This window comes from Peromyscus maniculatus, chromosome 7 (assembly GCF_049852395.1).
Source record: "Peromyscus maniculatus bairdii isolate BWxNUB_F1_BW_parent chromosome 7, HU_Pman_BW_mat_3.1, whole genome shotgun sequence".
NCBI lineage: Eukaryota > Metazoa > Chordata > Mammalia > Rodentia > Cricetidae > Peromyscus > Peromyscus maniculatus.
Genome location: NC_134858.1, coordinates 26,802,215 through 26,826,569, shown reverse-complemented (window position 1 = coordinate 26,826,569; position 24,355 = coordinate 26,802,215). Strand labels below are relative to the sequence as shown.

Genomic DNA, 24,355 nt, shown 5'->3' with positions numbered 1-24,355 from the left:
GTGAGAACTGTAGAGCCTTTCTCTGATCCTGGCCACCAAAGCCACCCCTAGCCCTAGTGGCTTTCACACTCTTACGAATTCAAAGAATGAAATTCATGGACAGAAGGTTGTAGAGAGAAGTTTATTCATAGGTTGGAGCTTGAGAAGGAGCAGTAGAGACAGAGACAGAGAGAGAGAGAGAGAGAGAGAGAGAGAGAGAGACAGAGACAGAGACAGAGACAGACAGAGACAGACAGAGACAGACAGAGAGAGAATGAGAGACTACAGAGCTCTTATATAGAAAGTGGGTTGATCCAGGAGAGAGGGTACTATCCAGCTATCTGAAGGCTTCTTGCAAGGAAAATGAAAAGAAATTGGAACTGAGGTAAAGTGTAGGAAGGGACATGACCTGGTGAGTCCAGATGTTCCAACCAAGTGTCCAGGTGCCTCCTTTCTATTTCCACCGTGTAGTCAGACATAGCCCTTTAGGCAGATGAGCTGAAAAGGAAGTAACAAAGAAAGAGGAACTGGAACCCTCTCCTGGCACTGCTGCTTCCAGCAAGGGCATCCTCTGAGCTGTTGCCTTGGAGACCTGCCCTATGGGAGCAGTTTCTAGCTCTTGTTCTCATCATGACACATTCCTGGTGTGCCGAACACCCACCCCATGCTTTCCATCTACCGCCTCTCTCCTTCCTCTGTCCTGCTGGCCTCTGACTGTTTCCTGCTCTCTGACAAGAGTCCAGCTCCAGCTTCCCTTGCTTGGTTTGTCAGGGAAGGATAAGTTTAAAACCTTATTCACTCTCATTGAATCCTATCTTTAATGTCTTCCTAAGGAAGGTGAAATAGTGGTGTGCTTCAGGAATAACTATGTAGAACTGTTTGGAGGCATGGCATGTCTGTAAAGAGGGGACTGTTGGCCAAATTTCCCACCCTAATGTCTGCCTCTCCCCACCAACTGAGCACTCACTCTGGCTGAGGAGCAATTATCTATTTCACTTTTTTTTTTCCTGGAAGAAATGTCTCCTCTGCATTGTTATAGAGACTGGATAAATGAGACAGATAGATGGGGGCAGGTATGAGCAGGTGACAGGAGTTGGCTGCCGAGTTACCTTTGTGATCCATCTCTGCAGACGCCTGTGTTAATTCCACGGAGACTCAGCAAGACTGATACACAGCAGTGACAGTTTGGACATCTCAACATGACCTTGGATGTGCCCAAAACCGCAGCTGAAACTATGCCAACTTCTCAGTGTAGTGTATCATAGGGACTCCATAACTGTGCTGGAAATTGGCTGCATTTGGAGTGTTAGCTTGTTTGCTGAGGAACCACCCTGGGCCCTGTAAAGTGATGTAGTGTGATGAGAAGGCTTCTCCTTCAGTCCGTATTCAATAATTAGACCTCTATGGGTAGCCCAGGACATCCATTTGGTACTACCTCTGAAGACTGAGTCCCTGTGGTATCCCTGAAGGCTGTGAGAAGCCTGAGTAGTGGGTGTCAACAACTGTGCCCATGGCTCAGGGTCTGTTGGTCAGCATTTCCTGCACCATGGGCATTTAACTGCTATCTGCTTTAATTTCAGCTACTGGGAGAAAAAGTTACTAAGCATCTGCTTCTGGCTTCCCAGTACACGTTGGTTACAAGAAAGTTTTCTCCGGCAAAGTAATGGAAAATTGTTTCTGACAAGAGTCATTTCCTAACCCTATCCACTCTGTTGTTCTCATTTCAGCAGAAACCAGATCTCTGAATTAGTGGTCCACACAGTGTGGTCTCCAGGCCATCACCCTCCACTATGAGCACCCTTGGGGTTACAACAAATTGTAGTATCTCAGTCCCCCACCCAGAACCACCCAGCTATCCCTGTGGTGTGCTATCAGCCAGTTATTCTGATGAAAACTGAGTCTGAAAACCTGGGGCTTAAATGTGTTTGAGGTCTTATAAGGACATTAAAGAACATCGAAGGTGAAAAGTAAAACAAAATGTTAATATCACTGTGATTTTCTTATATAGATGTTTCTTAGGCTTGGCTAACTTGATCTGTCGATTAGCAACAACAAATCAATGTAGCCAAGTTTTTGAGATGCTAATAGTTCATCGAATAGGCTTGCACAATACTTAGTAAGTAGAGATATGTGTTCAGCAAGCATTGGCCATGAGTGTAAGTTTCTGGTAACCTGCTTGAACCCAAGCAACACTGAGAACAGGGTTTTCCCTTAAAGTTATTACTGTAAAAGTTGTTTCTAGTAAAACGAGCTGTGGAATGATTTGTACTTCAGGGTTTTCAAAGAAGCTGTGATTTCAGAGCCAGGTTTCAGTCAATGCAGCCCAAGATGAAGACCATTGTTCTGTGAGATTTGAAAGGAAGGGAACACCATCAGGAGTTTCCTTTGTCAAGGATCTCTCACTCTGTCTTGGACACTCTCAGTGTGTTCTGGAAGTTTTCCTTGAAGCCAAAACAGAGACTTAGAATATTGTCTAGACCAGTCTAAGCATCACTGTGCAATCAAGTTACCTGGAGAGCTTATTAAAATGCAGTTTCTGATTCACTGCCTCTGAAGTTGGGCTTTGGATTTTGCACTTCTAACAAGCTCCCAGGTGATGGTAATGCTGTTTGTGATGTAAAAGCTGCTTGCTTGCCTGCCACATGTTAGCAGTGAGGTGTAGTCTCACAGCTTCCCAAACACTAATGTGTATACAATTCACCTCCAAATAAAATCACCCCAAAGAATGGCCCAGGGTTCTAGGTGAATGCCTAGGTGAAACAGAACCTTAAATCGGGCATGATGAAACAGGCCTGTAATCCTAGTACTCTGGAGGTTGAAGCAGAGTTTAAAATTGGTAGCCTAGGATACGTATAGAAATGAGAGAGAGAGAGAGAGAGAGAGAGAGAGAGAGAGAGAGAGAGAGAGAGAGAGAGAGAGAGAAGAGAAAGAGAAAGAGAAAGAGAGAGAGCAGTCTCAGACCCTACCTCTGGTGTACCAGATCAGAACCTATTTTTCAGCAACCTCTCCTCACAGTTTACAAGTTTGAGGAGCAGTAGAGCTGGCTTCATGACTATTGATTTGCAAACCCACATTTGGTTTGGCGCTCCACTCTTGCCATCTGGACCTTCTCACTGACAGAGGTCTTGATGTTTTCATTTGGCCTCAGGCTCCATAAATTATATAGGTGGTCCTGGATGCACTGTTCTATATCAGTAACTTTCCAACTCCAGTCTATATTTGATTCAGCTGAGTTCTTGTTATAACTTAATGTTTCTGGGTTCTCAAAGACTGAATCAGTAATATAAGGAATGGTGGAGCTTACCAACCTTTCATGTGTGTGGTGGTATTGTGTTTCCCAAAATATTGTGTACCCTAATAAACTTATGTGGGGTCAGAGAACAGAAAAGCCACTAGATACTTAGTCTAGAAAATGGTGGCACTCACACCTTTAATCCTAGCATTCACAAGGCAGAAATCCCTCTGGATCTTTGTGAGTTCAAGGCCACATTGGAAACAGCCAGGCATGTGACACTCACCTTTAATCCCAGAAAGTGAGCCTTTAATCCCAGGGAGTGGGGCAGAAAGCAGAAAGGTATATAAGGCGTGAGGATCAGAAACTAGAAGCATTTGGCCTGGTTAAGCATTTGGCTGCTTAAGCTTTCAGGCTTCTAGCAGCAGTTCAACTGAGATTTATTCTGGATGAGGACTCAGAGGCTTCTAGTCTCAGGAAACAGGACCAGTTGAGGAACTGGCGAGGTGAGGTAGCTGTGGCTTGTTGTACTTCTCTGACCTTCCAGCATTCACCCCAATACCTGGCCTGGGTTTGATTTTATTAATAAAACCTTTTAAGGTTCATGCTACACATGTGATTCTGATGTAAGTGGCACATGCCCATGCTTTGAGCTAGTATCCTGGCATCTCCCCAGTTGGGTCTTCTATCACTTTCATGCCATATGTCAACATCACACCCTCCATTTCTCCAGCATTGCCGGAAAATCCCCTAAGTGCTGCAAACCTGCTGGACCCTTCTGATTGGGCAGATTTCCCCATAAGCACTCACTCTCAGCAAAATGTCCACCTGTGCCTGAGTGACCTACAGTAGTTGTCAGGAAGCAGGAAGTGTAGGGGCTTACTGGCAATGCTTGGCTCTTTTTTTTTTCCTTTTCCTTTTAATGGTAACAGACCACTCTGAGGATTCAACATACACAAAGACATTTCGGGTTGGCTTTCTGACACTGTGGGAAAATACCTGAGTGAAACAACTTGTAGAAGGCAAGGTTTATTGTAGTTCATGGTTTCACAGGTGCAAGTCCATCATATTTGGTGAGGTGGGAGGCCAGAGCAGAGCAGTTCATGTCATAGCAACAAGAATCAGAGAAAGAGGATGTCTCTGTGGCATCCCTTGAGATGGTGAACCCCAAATTCTTAGCAGATCTTTGTTTCTTCCCCCTACTCCTCTCAGAGATAACCCTGTGTATATGCTTTATTAGTTTCCAAGAATTTCTGAAGCCAGTGAAGTTGGCAATCAAAGTAAACCATGATACCTTCCCACTGAAAAGGTCACCTTTGCACACTGTGAGGCACACTCAGCGCTAGGAATGAGATATTCAAGGGGGGCCTATCTTCAGCACTTTCTCTTTCACTGCATAAGGCCCAGGCGAGTTGGAACTCTGAAGCCCCGGTCTTTGGAACAGGAAACGGATTTGAGCATCTTCCTCCAAGATTTGTTGCAGGAACCTAATGAGACAGTGTGAATGTGAAAGTACTTTATACACGAAAAGAGTGCAGACATTTGAGGCATCATTATACAGACCATGCAACACAGCCATTCCCAGCATTGTAATGTAAGGAGCAGGACACTGTGTTTGTGAATTTAGCCTTAGGCCACAGGACATACTTGGTGTAACAAGAGAGGGAAATGAATACAGACAGAGAGATCTGATGGAGACTTGGCAAGAGTTACTGGGAGGTTTCAAAGTACAGAAAAGAAAAGGAAGCTTCCACAACTTGAGGACTCCAGATGCAAAAATAAAAAGAAAGGGAATCTATTTTTATATGTGCAAAACAGTTTTGAGATTTTAGAAACTGTCTTTAGTCTAGCAATAATTGAACATTTCTGCCCTGGGTATAATGAAGATAAATAGCAATAGTGGTGGTCCGTATTTAGTTTTGACTTCAGAAGCCTTCTGTTAGAATTTGCTATATTGAGATGAGTGGAAGGATGGTTTGTAGTTAAAGCTCGGTTTCTGAGCCAGCACATATTAACTGTGAATTGGAAAAGCATTTAGCATCCTTGTGCCTGAATTCTTTTTCCAATAAAATACACCCCACAGGGCTGTTGCAAGTATTGAACAGCTTAGCACATCCCAAATACCCAGACAGTGACAATGGGGATTATCACTGTCCATATCATGGGGATCCTAGCACTGAACTAGGAGGGCCAGTCGTATTCTGACATTCTACACATTCTGAGTATGCAAGATGCCTTGGGTTTGCTCTCAGAGGTTATTTGAAATGGTCATTTCCCCCTGTGTCTTTAGAGGAACCAAACTCCTCACAATCTAGAAAGTTAGGATAATCGGATATTCTAAAGCCACAATCCTACAAGTGCCCTACTGGTGAGTTCTGGAACGTTCTACCCATAGCAAAACAAACATAGGAAATGCATGTCTGCCCACTAGATATGAAGGGGGGAAATAAGGCATGAGGAGGTATGCTAGCCTGACTCTAACAGCCTCTGTTTTCTCTCTGGTCCTTTCACTTATCTGTCTGGCTTTGTCTTGCAGGTGTACAATTGACAACCGAGTCACCCGGGTGGCTTGGCTAAACCGCAGTACCATCCTCTATGCTGGAAATGACAAGTGGTGCCTAGATCCTCGTGTGGTCCTCCTGAGTAACACCCAGACCCAGTACAGCATTGAGATCCAGAATGTGGATGTGTATGACGAGGGCCCTTATACCTGTTCGGTACAGACAGACAACCACCCTAAGACTTCCAGGGTCCACCTCATTGTACAAGGTGAGTGGGGCTTGGCTGGGAGGCCTAAATGGATGGCTGGGAATGTCAATGTTTACTGTTTTTTCCATGATCCTAAACCAAGATGATCCTTGCTCTTCTCCCCAGCAAGCACACCTTTCTGGTCATCATCTTGCAGCTAGACACTGAACGTTCCAATAATTTGCTTGTTGAGTTGAACTAGTTTTTCTTGTATTCCAATAATATTTTTTGTACAAAATTATCTTCTAATTATTGCTTTCCTTGGCTTTTCCTCCTTTTAGCATTTTCAAAATGTTGCATCCAACTACAAGTTTGCTTTATTTTAAGACCAGAATTGTAATGTTCTTCTGTTGCAGTATATGTGCCATGCCCTAGACCAGCCTACAGTGACAGCAGAGCCAGGCAGCAGTGATCTTACCTCACCCTGGGAACTTATCTCAACCACCACACACACACACACACACACACACACACACACACACACACACACACATACTATACTTTCTTCTTTCCTCATCCAACCAGGATTATCTCCCCCGTGTCTCTGCTATAAGACTGGATTCAGGGTCCCTGCTTGGCTGTTCTCTGCTCTTCTTGTTTGCACTTTTTTAGGCACACAGTCTGCTTGGTGGGGGTTGCTGGTGTTTGGGTGGGTCTTGTGGTATTTCTGTAGGTTCTACTCTCTCTGTTTCTCACATCATGGAGCTGTCATTCACACGCCTCAAAATCAGACTGGCCCATGGGCAGCAAACTACACTTAACAAATAGATGGATTCTTAGTTATTGAACAACAGTTTTGAGTCACATTATCTGCTTTTTGATGGAAAGGCCTAAAACAAGTATTGCTGCCCCTCAGGGGCCTCTTGTGTGAAATGGGGTGAATGTGAGGAGTGGGGTTGGGATTACATTTTACACACAGATGAATGAAAGCATTTACTAGGAAGCTTGGCCGATGGAGGAGTATTTACCTGTTAGTCACTGTGCTATTGAAAGTTCCCTTTGATTTTTTTTTTAAATACTAGTGATATTTTTAAACATTTAGTCATGTTTTACAGTAGGTTACATACTTGTTTGTTCTCTCAGAACTGAAGATCCAGGGAAGTGAAATTCTAGGTTGGAGTTTCCTCTCCACAGCCCCCATCGTGGTCCCTGGCTCTCTTTACCAGTGAGGTGGCAAGTGTCCAGCAGGGCTGTGAAGTCTTTCTTGCAGCCGGCTTTCCTGGCGGTATGCATGAGAGTAAGGTGAAGACCCGGGTAACTGCTGAGAGAGAAAAAATGAGGAGGGATGAGAAGGACAAATTGGAAGAGTGAGGGGTAGTCTCGGTGAAAGGTGAAGAAAGCAGACCGGGGTCATGAATCAGAACTGGGAGAAGCAGGGTAGCGTGAGCAGCCATGAGAGGAGAGCAGGTTAGGATATGGGGACACTTGGGTACAGCTTAGTCAGTGGTGATGGCAGCCGTACCCCAAAAGCTATCAGGCTGTGGCAGAATATGGTCACGTCAGGGTTTTATAACTTTCACTTATTGTTTTTTTAACCAAAGGAAATTATGTTTTCTTTCTTTTATTGGTTATATAAATGAGTATTTTTTTTTTCAAACAACTTTGTGCAAATAGCGTTTTAAAATAGAATTGCATAGCTGGTGTTTGAGGGCATTATAAATAGCAGCCTAGGTACTGCTATGTGAGATTTTTGTTTGAGCGTGTATACATTCTCGGAATACAATAGATTTTCCTAGTACATAGGTAGACAAAATAAAAGATAAGAGTCCCAATTCTGTAGGGAAGTTTGGTGAATGCTCCAGGGAAGCCATCCTTGCTCTTTACTGGGTAGCACCTCTAAAGTCCTTCCTTGGGCAGAATGTCTTTCAATGACCAGGAAAGGTAGAAGCTTTGACCAGAGGCTTGTGCAGGAAGTGGCACCATCATGGAATGAGAAAGGGCATGAAAGGGACAATTCTAAGACCTCTTAGAAAACAAGAAGCCAGGTTTTAGTAAATGTTTTTTTCCTCTACATCTCCTTGCACACACCTGTACGTTCCTGCCCTAAATAGTAGACTGGTTTGTATACATTGGGCATTTAATGAATGCTTACTGGAGGAAATATCTGGTATTATAGTACAAAGATCTTACATGAGCTCCAAGAAAGAAGATTGAATGCTTGGGAGGTGGGGCAACAGGAGGAAGGGAGGGGATACAGTCTACATCCATCCTCACTCACGTCCAAGCTAATGGAAAATGTTTAATCCATAGCCAGGTGTTTACATCTGTGACTTGGCTAGGTGCCCTCTTCCCATGACACACCATCTCGAGTATTGGAATCTCATCTTGGGCTAATTTTCGAATGCTGATGGGTGTATTGATCTGGAAACAAGCTGGGTTAAAGAAGGCATTGGTCTTGTACACAGACTCAGCCCAAGCTAATCCGCTGTCAATATGCCTGGGCTGAGTATTATTGACACGTTAATGAATAGAGGACCATAGTTTTTCCAGAGTCAACCTGTCTTGTTCTTCAAAGCAATCAGACAAACTAAATAGAGCCAGACTCTGTATTGGAAAGAGGATATACTACCATGCAGGATTAAAAAAAGAAATATATTTGTCTTGGGATCATTTATTATACTGAACAGAGACCCTAATTCCCTTAGCAGAAGCTGACGGTCTGGATTTAAGTTGCTTTTCAACCAAACACTGCTGGAATGCAAGTCAGGCACATTGAGTTCTCCGAATAGCACTGTGATCATTGAAAAACAGAAATGCAAACATCAGTAACCACAAAGAACAGACCCAGTATTGTGCCCACATGGACTTATATCTGTACAGCCAGCATCATGTGTGTGTGTGCGCACACGTGTGCATACCAAGAGGTGGGGGGAATGACACTGCCATCACCTCTTGCAATCTGTCTGAAGTCCAAGATTATTTGTAGCATCATGACTGTCAAATATGCTACGCAGTCCTTTAGTTCTCTATATTAGATCTTTCTTTACAGTTGCAATTCAAAATGGTTGCCTCTTAAACATAGTCATGACACCATAACTTCATTTGCCCAAGAGGCAGACATGAACTCATTCATTCCTTTCTGCAATAATTAGTCTCCAACAAATATTTCTAGTAGGATGTTCCCCTGGCTTGGAACTTAGTACATAAGGAAGAACACAGTGTTGCCCTTGAAGACCCAATTTACTTTTGTGTGGAAAGATAGAATAGTGTGTCATTTTTTTCAATTCATCCCCAAGAATCCATGTGAGTATGGATGCTGCTGCCTGAATCTCTACTCCATTAGTTTAATTTTTATTTTGTTTTATAGATGACTTTGTGATTTCATAAATTCTCCTAAACTCTTTTCATCTCCTCATGATGATAGGGAAGCATGGTTTCTAGAACAGGACTGGTCAGGTGCCTCCAATGTGGACTGTGTTCAGTTTGGGCTGGGTTGGCATTTATAGCCCTCACTCATTGCAGATGACAGGCAGAAGAGGAGTTGGAGGAGCAGCTGTCACACAGGGCCATTGTGAGTCCCAGTGAGAGGAATGGTTCATGGCGAGACCCATTGGCCGATCAGTGGGAATCCAAGGAAGATGTGGAGGCACTGAACTCAGCCCCAGGGTGGGGCGTGGCCAGCCTGAGGAAGAGAAGAAAGGTGCTTAGAAATTGTTCAGTCAGGAACTTGGAGGGAGCAGCTGGTGAAAGAGAAGGATCCAGGCTTCAGACAAGGCCCAGACAATTATATGGGCCAAGTCTCTTTGGCAAGGATAGAAAAATCATCTGTGGGAGAAGGAGAGCTTTGGACTTGCATTGAAGGCAAGTAGAAGGGAATGCATCAGGGAAGGATGGGGAAAGCAGAGACTGTGTTAACTAGTGACTCACTAGAGTGACAATTTAAAACAGCAGAAATAAAACTAACACTTCTTCAGTCCTAGGAACCATGTTTTCTAACACAGTAGATGATGTAGACACAGAGCACGGACCTGAGCTCTCATCACAGAGAGCATTACTGGACAGTGCTGCCAGTGGTTACTGGTATGGTGAGGATGTTTCCCGCCATGAAGGGCTAGAATGGGATGGAAACAGATTTTGGAGAGAAGATGGAAAGAAGAGATGGCATTCCTTTAAAAACAAAAGTTGAGGGATGAAAAACTGGGGTTCTTTTCTTACCTAGGACAGAGAAGAAGAGTCCAAAGATGAATGAAAGGAAGATGCCATCCAGAATGTGGAGAGTAAGAAGTGCCACTCAAGGATTTGCAAAACCAGTTAGGCAGCTAGAATACTGTCTTTCGGATGGAATGGGGGATGGGGGCGGCTGAGCATTGAGTGATGGCTCTTGTAGAAGACCCAAATTTGGGTCTATCTAACATAGATATGTTAGGTGGCTTACAACCATCTGTAACACCAGTTCCAGAGGATTCAATGTCCTCCTCTGGCTTTTGCAGGCCCTTACACTTACAGGCACATACAACCAAACACACACATACACAGAATTAAAAATAAAATAAATCTTATAAAAACACATCTATCCTTTTGACCTCTAGATTTCATCTTCATGGGTACAATTAGTAAGTGTCTGCTTCTGAAATCTAGCTGCATATTTCAGCTCTCGATTTTGCTGCCAAATGAGTTTTGTATGCTTTCAAAATGGCCATCCTCCTGTCTTGGTTGGTCCCATGGAAGACGTGGGACCTCAGAAAACAGAGTAAATAAAATACTGGCTACCACTGGGTCCTTTGCCAAGTTGCAGGCAGCTAGAGAAGACATCTAAGGAGCCCTTTGTCTCCCAATCCTGTAAGTGTTTATATTATCAAGCCATGCTGCAGAGACCACAGAGGTGAAAGGCCTTCTTCCCCCAAGCATGCAGGAGGACTTCTCAGCCTTGACCAAGTACCCTTGGGACTTTAATCTCATCTAGAAAAACATTTGCATGATAGAGAACAGTAGAAAGCAGAACTTGGAAAAACAAGGATATTCCTTTCATAATAAGAAAAAAGGCTTTGGGCCTCTTTATCAGTTTTTCAAGCCCTATCTAGGTCTCTCCATTGTCATTAGAGCATCTAATCGCACCCTGTCCCTTTTGTTTGGTGAAAATGAGTTTTCCTCTTTCTCTCTAGGCAGAGTTAATCTGAAAATCCCTGCTATTGTCTCACAGTTAATTACCTGCCTTTGGAGTCAAGCAGCTCTGAAACTCTAGTGCAGGAGGGAACCACTGATGTCTACTGTACAGTAAGGGACCAGTCCCTGTGTTCATGGAATTTCAAGGGGAGGAGACTGGGCTGTGAGACCTGCAACCAGCTAGTGCCATAAACAATTCAACTGTGACCATTCCAACTCTTCATTTACCTTTTATTGTCTCCAGGTTCCTAATCCTCTCTTCTTGCCAGCCCAAGTGTGTGTGTGTGTGTGTGTGTGTGTGTGTGTGTGTGTGTGTGTGTGTGTTACAATCTTGAATAATTAATTGACCTTGTCAAGCAAAATTCGTTACTGTGATTAAGAGAATAGGAACAATAGCTTTGAAGCAAAGATTTCTGTCCCTCCACACACAGTAGGAGGTACCATCTCCTCCTCATATTACAAGGCTCTTGGAGCACTGGGAAGATCTTATGACCAGTTTCCATTCTAACTACACCTGGCTGAGTCCACAGTGGAGGTCAACAGCACCAACCAGTGCCCAAGAGAAAGGATTCAGCTCACACAGGAGAACTTTATGTTCATGTCTAGGTTTCAGTGGCCCCAAGTGACAGACAGTGGAGAACACTGGGACACTCTCTTTCTGCTTCCTTCAAGAAATATGTGAAAACGTACATTTTTCTCTGATCATAAGGCTCTGCATTTAAATTTAGCAGAACTTTGAAAAGCTATGGGAATTAAATTCTACTATGAAATTGAAGTATTCCTCAAAGCACTGTGGAAAATGGCGAGGAAGTAAGACATTCTCCTTGCAATTGATCAGCAAAATGTAGGTAGCATGCCAATGAAGCATCTCACTCTACCTCGTGAGGGTTTTAATTTCTGGGAGCCTTACAGACACCATAGGGGCATCACTTGCTAGAAGGGCTAGGTCAATGCTCACATCCCAGGAAAACCACTATAAGCATACCTGTTCCATAAGTCAAGGAGGGTGAGTCACACTGGCTTCATTAAAGTCACTTCTGTTCTGTGGATATGGTTTTAGGGGTCAAGTGACATCCCTTATGTTTTCTAAGCAGTTTGGAAAACTTAGCATCATCTCTCTGGTCACAATAGTAGTCAAGGCTCCTCTGAAGAACCCTTTACTTCACATATGGTTCTAAAGGAACAGAGATCCAGGTGACTATGGCTACTTCCTAGAACTTCAGGGAGTCAGCAGAACTCCTTCAGGTGAGCAGTTAGGGCTCCCTAGTGAAATTCTGTAAGCAGCCAGGAACATCATTTCCCGGGGGTGGCTTTCCCCAGGGAATCCAAACAGCTTCCAAGCTGTCTTAGCTTCACCATGGAGTGAAGAAATTGGCAAGGTTTCCCCCTGTATCTTTATTCTTTATTCAGCTTCCAAGTAGAAAGGTTGTCATTTTATTTTGGGGGAGAATGAATTCAGATCTTAAATATCAGCATTGTTGAAATAAACCTTATGTGGCCTCTCATTTGCAGATTGGAGTTATTGCTTTATTCAAACTAATTGTGAGGCAGAGATTCTTTTTTTTTAAAAGGCCCTTCCTGATCATGCCTTTCAGATATTCTTAATTAAAGATTATATGGGGTCTTTTGGAGGCTTCCTGGGAAAGCCGTGCATATATAATCTAGACTATGTCCTCACTGTCATATCCCTAAAGGCTTGTGGAGTTGGAGGCTGCAGGATATACACACAATGGTTTGCAGAGAGTGATATCAAAGGCAACATTATTGATCTCAGTGCCCTGAGTGACCCATGGTGACTCTTGCCTGCTCAGAAAGACTGGTGTGCAGTTTGCCTTGTGACTTATATTCAGGCCACTGTTGCCTTCCTTTGAAAACTAAAAATTCTCAGTCTTTTGGCCTTGGAAGACACCACTGTAGAAGGCTCTCTGCCTATCTACTGTTGAAGTGAAGATGATCAGGGAACACTATTCAATCCCATTCAACAGTAGGTGCTCAGAACACAAAGATCACAGAATCCCTGACATTGCAGTAGAAGGGACCACATTACCAACAAACCACTGTCTTGTTAGAGCAGAGATTAGGGTGTTTGTGTGCTATAGAGCTGATGAATCACCGAAACAGAGTAAACACAGCTCCCTAATAATTAAACAGCATCGAAGGCTGCGTTTCACAAAGAGTTTCTCAGTTGTGAGTGGGACTTCTTAGGTGCTCTGGGGAAGACATGTTGTCCCAGGCAGGAACCATAAGGGAAGAAGAGTAGTGGCACTTATGTGTCACAGAGAAGCGCCAGAAAGTTGGCTACACTTCCCTGTTGAATGGGTGGCGATGTGTAGTTTTTCTCCCTAGACTTGTTTTTTTTTTTTTTTGATATACAGGCAAGAGTGCCATTTCTGTTCCTCAAGGCAATGTACAGTAAATGGATTTGACAGTGGACAATATCCACAAAGCTATCAGTGGAATCAAACATGACAAGCACCTTGGTTAATAAGCCTTGAGAGGAAGGGAGACGTTTCAGAAGGAAAGGGTGCATCCAATCACCGCTGGTTCTGGGCCCCTTGTGTAGTGCCTAATACACAGAGGAGACAGATTGCCAAGACCTGTCTGCCACCACGTCTGTTGTAGGAAGCATGCTTTGCTTACACCTGCAGTCACAACAGTGATGAATGTGTCACGGTGTAGTCAAGGAGTAGTTCTTTATACACTCAAAGAGGAGTACATAACATTGGGCTTGGCATGTCATTGTGATAGTGTACCTGAGAGGATGGGTTACAGCTCAAGGATAGATGCAAAGGATACCAGAAGCCACCTTCTCCTCTTGCCTGAGATCTCGTGTGCAGATGAGGAGAAGGCTTGCCATTTCACATGTCTCCAAACTAATTTAGACTTCTAGAAGTCTGAATGTGGAATATACTATAGGAATGACATTCCCAATGAACATCAGTTATGACCAGCAACGTCAAACATTGGTGGGAAATCTAGCTGGCGTCTGCTGGAGTTCAGCTCAGAAAGAAGTACAATACTTCTGAAGTTGCTGTGGCCCCACATTTTTCTTTTTATCTTCATTTCATGTTATTTGAAAAGGAATTTATTGATTTAAAATTAGGACAATTTAATTTGGTGGCATGTTTTCTTTATGTCTCAATTATATATTCATGTCTTTGTGGTAAACTCAGCTGGTGGGGGATTAAGAATTCAAACTAGAGGATTTTCACTTGCGAAGTAGAGCTTTCCACTGTGATTAATTGGGAGTCTGCACAATGAACCCAGCGATGGCTCCACTGTGGATTTAATAGCTTAGTAGAAAGAAGTAGATTTCAGGATTTAAGAGTTTTGGGTTCCAGTCTGAATTTTGATAATTACCTGGAAAAAATGACCTATTTATTTAAATTGTTCTCAATTAGATACTTTATAAAAATGTTTTGATACATCTTATAATCTGATTTGCAGAATGGTGCCTATTAGATGCAAGAAAGTGGCGTGTGATTGTATGCCAATGCCATGCAGTTGGTAATCATTTACTAGGCATGCAGGCTTGTCTGTGCTAGCCTGTATCCTTTGAACAGATCCAGTCCTCTGTGTTTGTAACACACGGAGCTCTCCGTGTTCCTGAGAAGCAACCAGGATTCCATCCCGGTTATCTCCATTCTGCCCTCTTTTGTGCTGTCCCTCAGTGATGTCGTCACCAAGCCTTTCTTCTCACCAGTTTGAGTAGATGCTATAGTAGCCTTATTCTCCTAAAACCTGGGCTTCAAAGAGAGTACACTTGTGCCAATGTCCCTTACTCTGAGGGTACAGCCTTGCCAAGTCCTTTCTATCTTCCCACCCCGAGAAAGAAAGATCAAGAAGTTTTAGTATTTCTCACTTTCACTTATATGTAAAATACCCATAAGAGGGTTGGAGCATCTGCACAGATTGTTCACAGTAGTCTGTGAACAGGATGTAGAAATAGGGTTGGGATGGTGTAAAACTTACAGGGTAAGACGATACGGGCCTAGGCAGGACCATTCATGGGGATGTGAAACTGAAAGACTAGTGGGCTCCAAGGTTAGGGGCAAGATATCTGCTCTCCTAGACATCCAAACAAATAGAAATCTTCAGCAATGGGTGGTGTCATATGTCCTCTCTAGATGGCTAGAACAAAAATAAAGTAACCTTCTATCCACAGCCATCCTGTTTGCTTTACCCACCTCCCCCCTTCAGCACAACTACTCATGTGTCCAAAGTAATCTTTTCAAACAAGATGTTACTTCGAGGACAGCTAAGTCCAGGAGAGCTTGGAGTCTGGTTTCTGTGACCCCCACTTTTGGCTCATGTTCCATGCCTCTTTCTGACCACCAACACCTTGTAAGTCCCCCCCCCCCAACACACACATCTACCTGAATTCTCTTGCTAGTTGCTATTTTAGCTTTCAAACATGAGCTTCCACAGAGGGAGGTTTTCCAGAGCTGTCTGCGGCTCCCACCTCACCTAAGACCTCAAGCCTTGCTGTCCTTCATGGTCTTAGCACAGGTTGTGTAATAAGTGTGATGTGTCTGCTTTCCTGAGGGCAGGAGACATGTCTGCTTTCTGTTGCATTCCCAGTGCCTCCAGCTTAATGGGAGTGCAGGGACTATTTGTTGAGTAATGAATGGAGTTAAAAAATTTCTTTTTAAAAAATAATTAAACAACGTGATTCACTCACTGCTCACTGTTCAGTTTTGCTGAAGTAGGCTGAAGAATGGCCAAGCAAAGAACAGTTTCTAGTCCCAAGACCCATGAATATTTCCCAAATGGTTGCATCTTTGCAGATGTGATTAAATGAAGAGTTTAAGTTAGGGAGATTATCATGGGTCCTAAATGTAATCACACATACATATGAGGAGGAGGCATTGATGTCACCAGAGACAAACACAGAGAAAATAATGGGAATATGGGAACAGAGATTTGACAGCTTTGTTCTTGAAGATGGGGGTGATAATGCCACAAGCCAGGGAATGTCATCAGTCACCAGAAACTTGAAGAATCCTGGAACAGACTTTCCTCTGAGCCTCTAGATTATAATCTGATCCTTGTTTTCAGCTCAGAGAAAGGCCTAATGGATTCTGGCCTCCAGAAGTGAGAAAAAAAGGAATTTCTATTTGTTTAAAGCTGTGAGGTTTGTGTAAATTTGTTACAGTAGCAGCATGAAATTAATACACCGCTTCTGAAACAATTGTTCCCTCGTTGTTATGGGTAGGAATTAAGAATGAATGCTAGTACTCCAGATCTACTGGAATGCAGCTGCTGTAGTAAGATTCATCTTTGGGGTGATTGCTTGCTGTAAGCCAGGACTTCCTAAACTTTTTCCAGTCATGACTCCTTCTGCTGGAGAAAGTATTATATGAACTCAAGTATATGTGTACCTATCTGGACTAGGTACACATATAAATCGTTAACTGACAATAAACCACAAAGAATCTTATTTTAAAACAATTCTTTGGTATATTTCATCTCATCAATTATTAAAGACAAAAGCAAGATTATACACTAATGACATGGATGTACTTATTTACTTTTACATAAAGAATTAAATCCAGGCTAGATATTTAATACTGCGGGAACAGAGTTTCTTCAATATTATTCAGAGTTGATCAATATTTTGAATTTTTAATTTTCAAGGCCAAGAACATCACATCACATAAACACACACTATGAAATGATAGGTGAGTTTAAAGGTCACTTTAAAATTTAGAAATTCAGTCCTAAACACAACTATAATTGATTTAATAATTTCTGATGAAATTAAAGTGAGCAAGCAATTCAAATAGCAATTTTTTATTTCTTATTTTCAATGAATATGGCAATATCTCAAGAAAATTTTATTTACAGGCCAGGCATGGTAATGTATGCCTATAATCCTAGCACTTGGAAGATTTAGGATGGAGAATAGCTTTGAGTTTTAGTCTAGCCTAGGCTACATAATGGTACCCTGTTTCAAAAATAAAAATACACTGTCCCCAATCAAAACAAGGAAACCCAAAATTCAGGAGGGCCCCTGTTTTGTGGATTCCTCAGCCAGACTCCTGTCTGTAATCTATCTCAAGTTCATGTATCTTTAGGACTATTTTGATATACACTGTTGCTGTATATACTTGTTTTTTTTAAAAAATAATTTCTTTTGTAGTTGCCTCCCTTCATATTTTGCTATCAAAAGTCTAATACAATCCTGATTTCCTTTTTCTTACACATCACTTAGTAATCTGTTAGATGATTGCTTTCATTTTTTCAATATTTATTGAGTTCTGAAGACTTGTATGTGAATTCAAACAGTATTCTTTAAAAAAATGAAATATTCTAACACAATACAGTTAAAAAGATACATGAATTTGGTACTTAACATGCTAAGGATTGAGGGTAGAAAAATATGAATTCTCTTTTCCATAATTAATGTTTCTATAACTGCAGATAACTTTGGGTGTACAGCAAAAACTGCATTGTGTAACACACAACATTACAAAACTGAGCCCAGGTGTTCCAGGCATCAGTTTGTCTTTTGTGGTGTAAAGGCATGCACAATGCCAGCTGCTCACATATGTTCAAAATCAAGGCAGCAGTGAGGATGCATGCCATAGCATGATCTGCAGGAAGCAGCTCAGATTCTTAAACTTTTGGGTTTTGACAGCTCATAAACCTTTTACTGTTACCATTTTTTTTTACACAAAGCTTAATTATATGACCACATATGGATTTATGACCTACAGTTTAAGAAGCCAGGTTTTAGGGCAGGGATCAACCAATTAGGACCCATGAGTTGAACCCAGCCCATAGCCTCTATTACCATGATTTGTAAGCTAGTGCTTTCAAATTTTGTGTTTGAATTACAATTAAATAAAGAGTGTATGTCCCAGAGGCTTGACGTGGCCAGCAGTGTTCACAATAGTGGTTCTTTGGCTCTTCACAGAAAGTTTTCAACCTCTGATCCACTGAGCCACTCTGTGGCAAAGACATTCAAGTAGCCATAGGGAGAAGTGTATGTGGAAAGACACCCGGGCTTCCCTCCAAGAGCCAGCATGAATTTACAGCCATGAGCCAGTCTCTGACCCAGCTCAGCCCTCAGAGGAGAACAATCTCGGATGTCACTGGCTTGAGTCCCTGTGAGAAACTCTGAGGTAGAACTGTCCAGCCAGGCCACTCTCCAATAACTGACTCAGAGATCACAGGAGAAAGTAAATTACTATTCTTTGAAGCCTCTTTCTTTGGGAAAAAAATCATATTTGTAGTGAACATGTTCAGGCTTTTGTTCTTGTAATAACTTTCTAAACAATGAGGTATAATAACTACGTACGTAGCTTTTGGATTATGTTGGGTATAATGCTAGGGATGATTTGAAGTAAATGGGAAGATGTGCCTAAGTTACATACAAATACTGTACTATATAATGGAAGCTACTCACATAGCTCTGGATTTTGGTATTCTCAGAGGATCCAAGAACCAATACCCTGAGAGCACCAAGGAATGACTGAGTCTCTGTTTAAAAGTTATGTCCTTGGAAACCCACCCTATCCTGTAGATGCAGTGATAGTGTCATTTCCTTGTCTTTGAGATATCTAAAATTGATGAAATTACTACAATTTTAGGATAAGACTATACTTGATGCTATTTAAGTAACTAACCTGGGGATTCTAGATGATACCACAGAGCAGAGAGGAACTTCTCAGCAGAATAAGAGTTTCATAAGAGGATGATTTAGGCATGTGGAAATGTAGTTGAAGATCCTTGAGGTATTCTCTCGTTAGTTGGGAGAGAACACCATATTTAGGCTTAATTTTCATTATTTATCTCAATAGCATTTTAAACTCAGAATGTATTCAATAAATCTCTTTGGTTCTAATCAGTCTCTGCACCCTCACCTCTCACCTGCTCTTCCTATAGCCTTCATCTTCCAAAAGCTATAACTGCATTCTTTAGCAGGTCATTGTGGGGCCTTGAACATCCATGTCACTTTTTCATTCTTTCTCATTCTTAAACAGATCTTGTTAGAGCTGCTGAAATTTGGAATTTTCCCAGAATCCCTCTCTTTCTCCTCAGCCCTGACTTTCTTCATGTGACAAGCGACCATCATCACTGTGTGAATCTCTCCCCTCCCCTGCCTGACCGGTCTCCTCATCTGTGTAATTCTGACAACATTTGTTCTCCACACTCAGGCACAGTGGATCTTGACAGACTGCCTCAGCCTTTGCTTCCAGGTGCACGTAGGGTAGGAACCAAGACCTTACTGTTGCTTCACATGGCTCTGCCTGCTGTTAGTATTCCTAACGTGTCTCTACAGCTCCTTCACGTAACTCTGGCTTGTCCCCAGCTCCCGAGTGTGCCTCTCTTCTTTAGCTCTTTGCTAGAAGTCACCTTAGGGGAGCAGTCTGCTTGACTATCTATGTGAAGCCAGTTACCTACCACTCATCTCATCTCTCCATAGCACTTTCTTGTTTGATAGCATTTTTTCCTGATGACACATCTATAGGTATAAAATATATTATAAAGGGGTGTAGCCTACTTCACCCCAACCAGATCACATTTTTCCATGAGGATGGTGCCTGGCTGTTTTGTTTACCTTTCCCTTCCACATGTCTAGAGTAAGGCCTGGGACAATAGATATTCATTAATTGAATGTGTGTATGAAAACAGACACCAGCCATTACAGGGACATTTTTGTCTCAGGCTTCGTTCTCTTTATTTGCTCAGGTGTGAGGGGCAGGAAGTCTTCTGTCACTTCCATCTAGACGATTTGTCCCCCCCACACACACACACACCACCACCATTTTCAGAATACATGACATTTAAGCTGAATTTGGCAGGATGGATTTTCTTATCAAAGTTCGGCAGAGAGCCAGGATCCCAGACAGAAGGAACAGCATACACAACAGGGCAAGTTCAAGAGACCAAGCAGAGACATGATAGCTGAAAGGGAAGCAGGAGCTCTAAGGAGTACTCAAGGCTTAGATGGCAGAGAAGCCTGGTTCAGCCTCCTTAGAAGTGGGATTTCACTGAATACTGGGACTAGGGAACACAGCAGGGACATTGCATGAGTTGTTTCAGAAAGATCTTTGGTATCTAAACACAGGATGAGCCGGCTAGAAAGGAAGTTTTTGGCAGGAAGAGTAAGAGAATGAGAACACAGAACATGACTAGTCAATGACCTGTTATTGGGTCCCTGATCTGGAGCCATATTCTCTTCCATGTAAGGACTCAACATACAGCTCTCAGAGGGTTTACAAACAGGGTTAGGGCATGCATGGAAGAAGAGGATGTGTACACAGGAAGAACCAGGATCATCCACAGTCTCATGCTTTCAGTTTCTCAGAATAACCTTTCTCCAAAGACTCATGCCCTCCTTGTGTGGTTTAAGGCCGCAAGTAAATGGAATTCATTGTTTTAACTTTGCAGAAGCTTCAAGTTTGTCAGTTTACAAATGAAGAAAAAAGTCTGTGCCAGCTTCAGTCTCAGTTCAGAATTCTCAGAAAATAGCCTTTGGATTAGAGAGATGAACTCATGTCAGCAAGAGAAGACGAGCTGTGTGTGTGAACAGAGGATCAAGTCCATAATCAGACAGGGCAGATAGAATAGAGCACAGAAAGGACCAGCTAGGAGGTGCTTGGCAGGTAGAAGGGAAAGGCATAGAATGCCAAGCCCCTAACAAAGGGCCTCTGACCTCCTAATTCCACTGCCTGCAGGGAATCCACGGAGGAATTTCCTAATGGGGCTCAGGAAGGGTATATCCTTCTCAATAGACCTGCTAGACCTGAAGTCTCGTTGAGAGACAAATTTGTGACAGTTTTGAAACTCCCAGGTCTGGGCCAGAGGCGTAAAAATTGGCCGTAGAAGGCAAACTAAGGGCCAGAGGCAGCTGCAGGTCAAACTGGGCATGTTTCTTACATGAAACTGTGATCTTACTCATTAGTGGGTTCTGTGTCAAATCAAATGAGTGGCATGTTCTAGGGTTCTAATTATAGTGTGGTTTCCTTCCTCCCAACCTGCTATGCTGCCATTCAGATGAAAACACAGGAAGCAGAAGAGGTGTGAAGAGCCGAGGGGGTCAGCACAGGCTTGCTCCACATCAGCCTGTTTGGCTTTCAGATTGCCTCCCAAGGGTTAGTTGGCTTTTGCCCTTGGTTGCTGTTTACTAAAACACATGGGGGGGTCACTTCCAGTCACGCTGCGTGCAGAACAGCCTTCAGCCTGTTTGGTGCCAGTAAAGGCGTATACTGGGCTGTTTCTCTATCTTTTGCTTCAGCTCACATCACAGGTGAGTTTTCTGTTGCTTAGGATAGGCTTAGCTCACAGGTGACAGCTATTGTATATGGACCTGTTGAGGAGAGCCATTCACAGCAGCTAGGGGCAGGACTGACACTCAGCCATAGCAGGTAAACTAAGGCAGTCATCACTTCCCATCAGCATACACAGAGAAATTCCTGCCCCAGGTTTTAGGTCAGGCCTTGATTGAAGAAGCATTTACAGCCCAAATTTCTTTCATCCTTCAGCCAGTCATTCAGCAAAGATTGGCTGAGCTGCTTTGAGGAATCACACAACACAATAGCAAAGGGTAGAACATGAACACCATACCTACTCCAAAGAAATAATACAGGGTGGCCAAGTACATAGCTCGTTGTAACATGGAAGGAGTTGGGCCAAAGGACTGAGCCCCTGGTAGTGCCCTGAGAGCATCTGGACCCCAGGACACTTCCAAAAGTAAGATGAGCAGAGCTCAGGATTGAATGAAGTCAGACTGGGACATAAGGAAAACAGCATCCTCAAACACTGTCAGTGTGTGCACAGGGATGGTGACAAATGGGAATGTGACTCAGTAGTAGCAGAAGTAGTCCCCCATCAGTGCTCAGAAGGTACAGAGAGGATGCCATATAAGACCCCAGTGATGAGTACAAGCCAAAGGATAAGAGGTTTTGGGGACCAAGCTGTGGACTTGGGAGTTGCATTCGGGTCAAAAGACACTGGAAGGGGATGAGAGCAGCCTCTGGTCAGGACTTCTCAAGGATTCCTGTTTTGTGGAGAGGGACCAGAAGCAGGGCAAAGAGAGAGCCTCCCTCCATGTTAGAGGTCCCTGGGTCCTGCCTTTTCCTGGCAGGGAGGCAGTGCTGAAGCTCCATCCACACAGAGATTGACTCCCCATCTTGTTCCAATGAGCACCCCATCTAGAAGCCCACAGTTGGTGGATAGGGGGAGTTCCTTCCTGCCATGGGCTGCTTGTGTTTGGTCTAACGAGAATTTCATGTTAACTGCTGTGTTCTACACGTTTGCTTTTTATCTCCTCCTTTACTCCTTGCCGGCGTTTTACCTCACTCTTCCAGATAAACTCTTCTCCGAGCCTCTCTTCCCTTACCTGCCCAGTACTCTTTCACACTCTTCAGTTGCAAGTCCCACCCTTGGTACTCTGCCCTCTCCTGTTCCGCTCTCAAATGACTCCGAATTTCCTTCTCCTTTCCGTCTTTACTTTCTCTCCTTCCCTCCCTTCCACCCCTTCCCTTGGAGGCCCTTGCTTCTCACTAGTCACCCGTGTTACCTTTCCAGTACCCAGCTGCAGCCTGTCGATGTCATCACCACAGTCCTAGGCTGCTTCTCCCTGCAAACAGCTTCTCGGCCTTTCCACCGCTACTCCAAGCTCTCACTGCTGTAGAGAGGAGGACCAGATGATGGGATACAGCATCATTTCTATTTTTTCATCTCACTTAATAAGCACATCCTGAAACTGAGCTGCAGTTTCACTCACAGTATATCATTTCCCCTGGGGAGCCCATCTAGCCCCAGATGAAATTCCCTCCTTGCACAGTGAAAGGCGGGAAGTTGGTGTGTTTAAGGTTTCTTTGTTGAGACTCTAATGCTGGGATCTGTGTACATTGCTCTTTCATAATGTGTTTGTGGGGGGGGGTGCGCACGCGTGCATGCACTCATGGGGGGGTATATGTGTTTGTCTCAGGTGGTTTCCATTTATTTATCAACTGGAAGTAATTTGCAGCAGACCGTGGGTGTGACAGCCATGTGATACTTACACAGTATGAATGCAGAAGCCATAGAAGGGGCCCACCTTGGGCTGGGAAAGAAAGACTAAGATATTATTCTGCTTAACCTGGACACTGTCCTATGCCCTGGCCATGGGCAAATATGACAAGGATGGATTTCCTGAGCAGTGCAGCAGCCACAGTGGGCTGAGTACAGGGATCTGCTGGCTCCACTATTCACAAAGCCTCTTCTGCCTTAGGCTGATGTCCCCTGTGGCAAAGTGATTCAGTTCTTTAGCTGATCTAGGCATAGAGGACTGTAAGTATAGCATCTCATCTTATGAAACTATTAGGCAGATGTATCAGAAGGCATATTTCCACCCAGTGATAACAGTTTTTATAACTCTAGCTTATCCAATTCTGATTGTGTAGCAGGCAGGACCTTTATAAAGCTTTTTCTGCATGGGATCACATTTGATGCTCAGACTAACCCTATGCAATAGATGGTCTCCTTACCCTTAAGTTGGAAGCTAGGGACGCAGCCACCTCGGCTTTTCTACATGGGAGAAAGAGGCAGAAAAGAACCAGAATCCAGGCTATCACACTCTGTGCAGCACAGCCCAACAGAGTTGTTAGCTTCTTATCATGAGCAAAGGCTAGAGTTAATAGGACTCAGAGAACTGGATCACAATTAGGTATGGGCTTTGCAAGCATGGATATGGGCTCAAATCAGGGTAGAAGCCACCAAGATGGTCCCTTGCCAGGGATCTTAGTTATGCAAGCTACTGTCTAATCAGCAGTATTGAGGCCCTCTTCAGGGGTTTTGATTTAACATTGGAGATAAGGCCAGAGCATCATTAATTTTTTTAAAAACTCTGGTGCTTCTTTGTTCACTCATGTTGAAAACCACTGTTCTATCACAACAGATGGAGAAACATTAATTAGACATATAAGGTTAGCTTGTTTTTAATCCAAGGTCACACCTCTGATTAAGAGGGATATGACAACTAAACTCTAGTCTCCTGGCTCTCCTTAGGGTTCTTTCCCTCACCCCTGGCTCAGGATGTATCTTCCTTTATGTGTGCGAGAGAAGATAAGACGGCATGCATGGTGGGAGACCCAGCTGTGTTAGAAGAATACCTCTACCAGGTTTTGTGCCTTGGATTCTTTGTCTAAAAAATGAGGATAATGATAAGTCTTGCTACATGGGTTTGTTGAGGGTGATAGTATGAGCTGACATCACACAAAGGTTCTAGAATCCATCCCAGTTTGTGGCACTCCCCATACCCCTTAGTATAAGGAAATGTTCATCCTTGAAGTATCAGTC

General features: G+C 43.3%; 1 protein-coding gene and 1 long non-coding RNA gene across 5 annotated transcripts in view; one reads left to right on the top strand and one right to left on the bottom strand.

Moving 5' to 3' along the window:
• Positions 1-24,355, top strand: part of Ntm (neurotrimin) — a 987,861-nt gene that overhangs the window by 792,640 nt on the left and 170,866 nt on the right. For all 4 annotated transcript variants that reach the window (XM_015995471.3, XM_042280600.2, XM_076575913.1 and 1 more), the window contains exon 3: positions 5,748-5,980. In XM_015995471.3, coding sequence (XP_015850957.1) covers positions 5,748-5,980 — 233 coding nt within the window. The remainder of the gene's footprint in view (positions 1-5,747; positions 5,981-24,355) is intronic.
• LOC143274211 (uncharacterized) lies at positions 4,225-12,190 on the bottom strand. The gene is made up of 3 exons (XR_013052663.1): positions 12,048-12,190; positions 7,027-7,220; positions 4,225-4,698 (listed from the first exon to the last, which is right to left on the bottom strand). It is a non-coding gene; the product is annotated as an uncharacterized LOC143274211 (long non-coding RNA).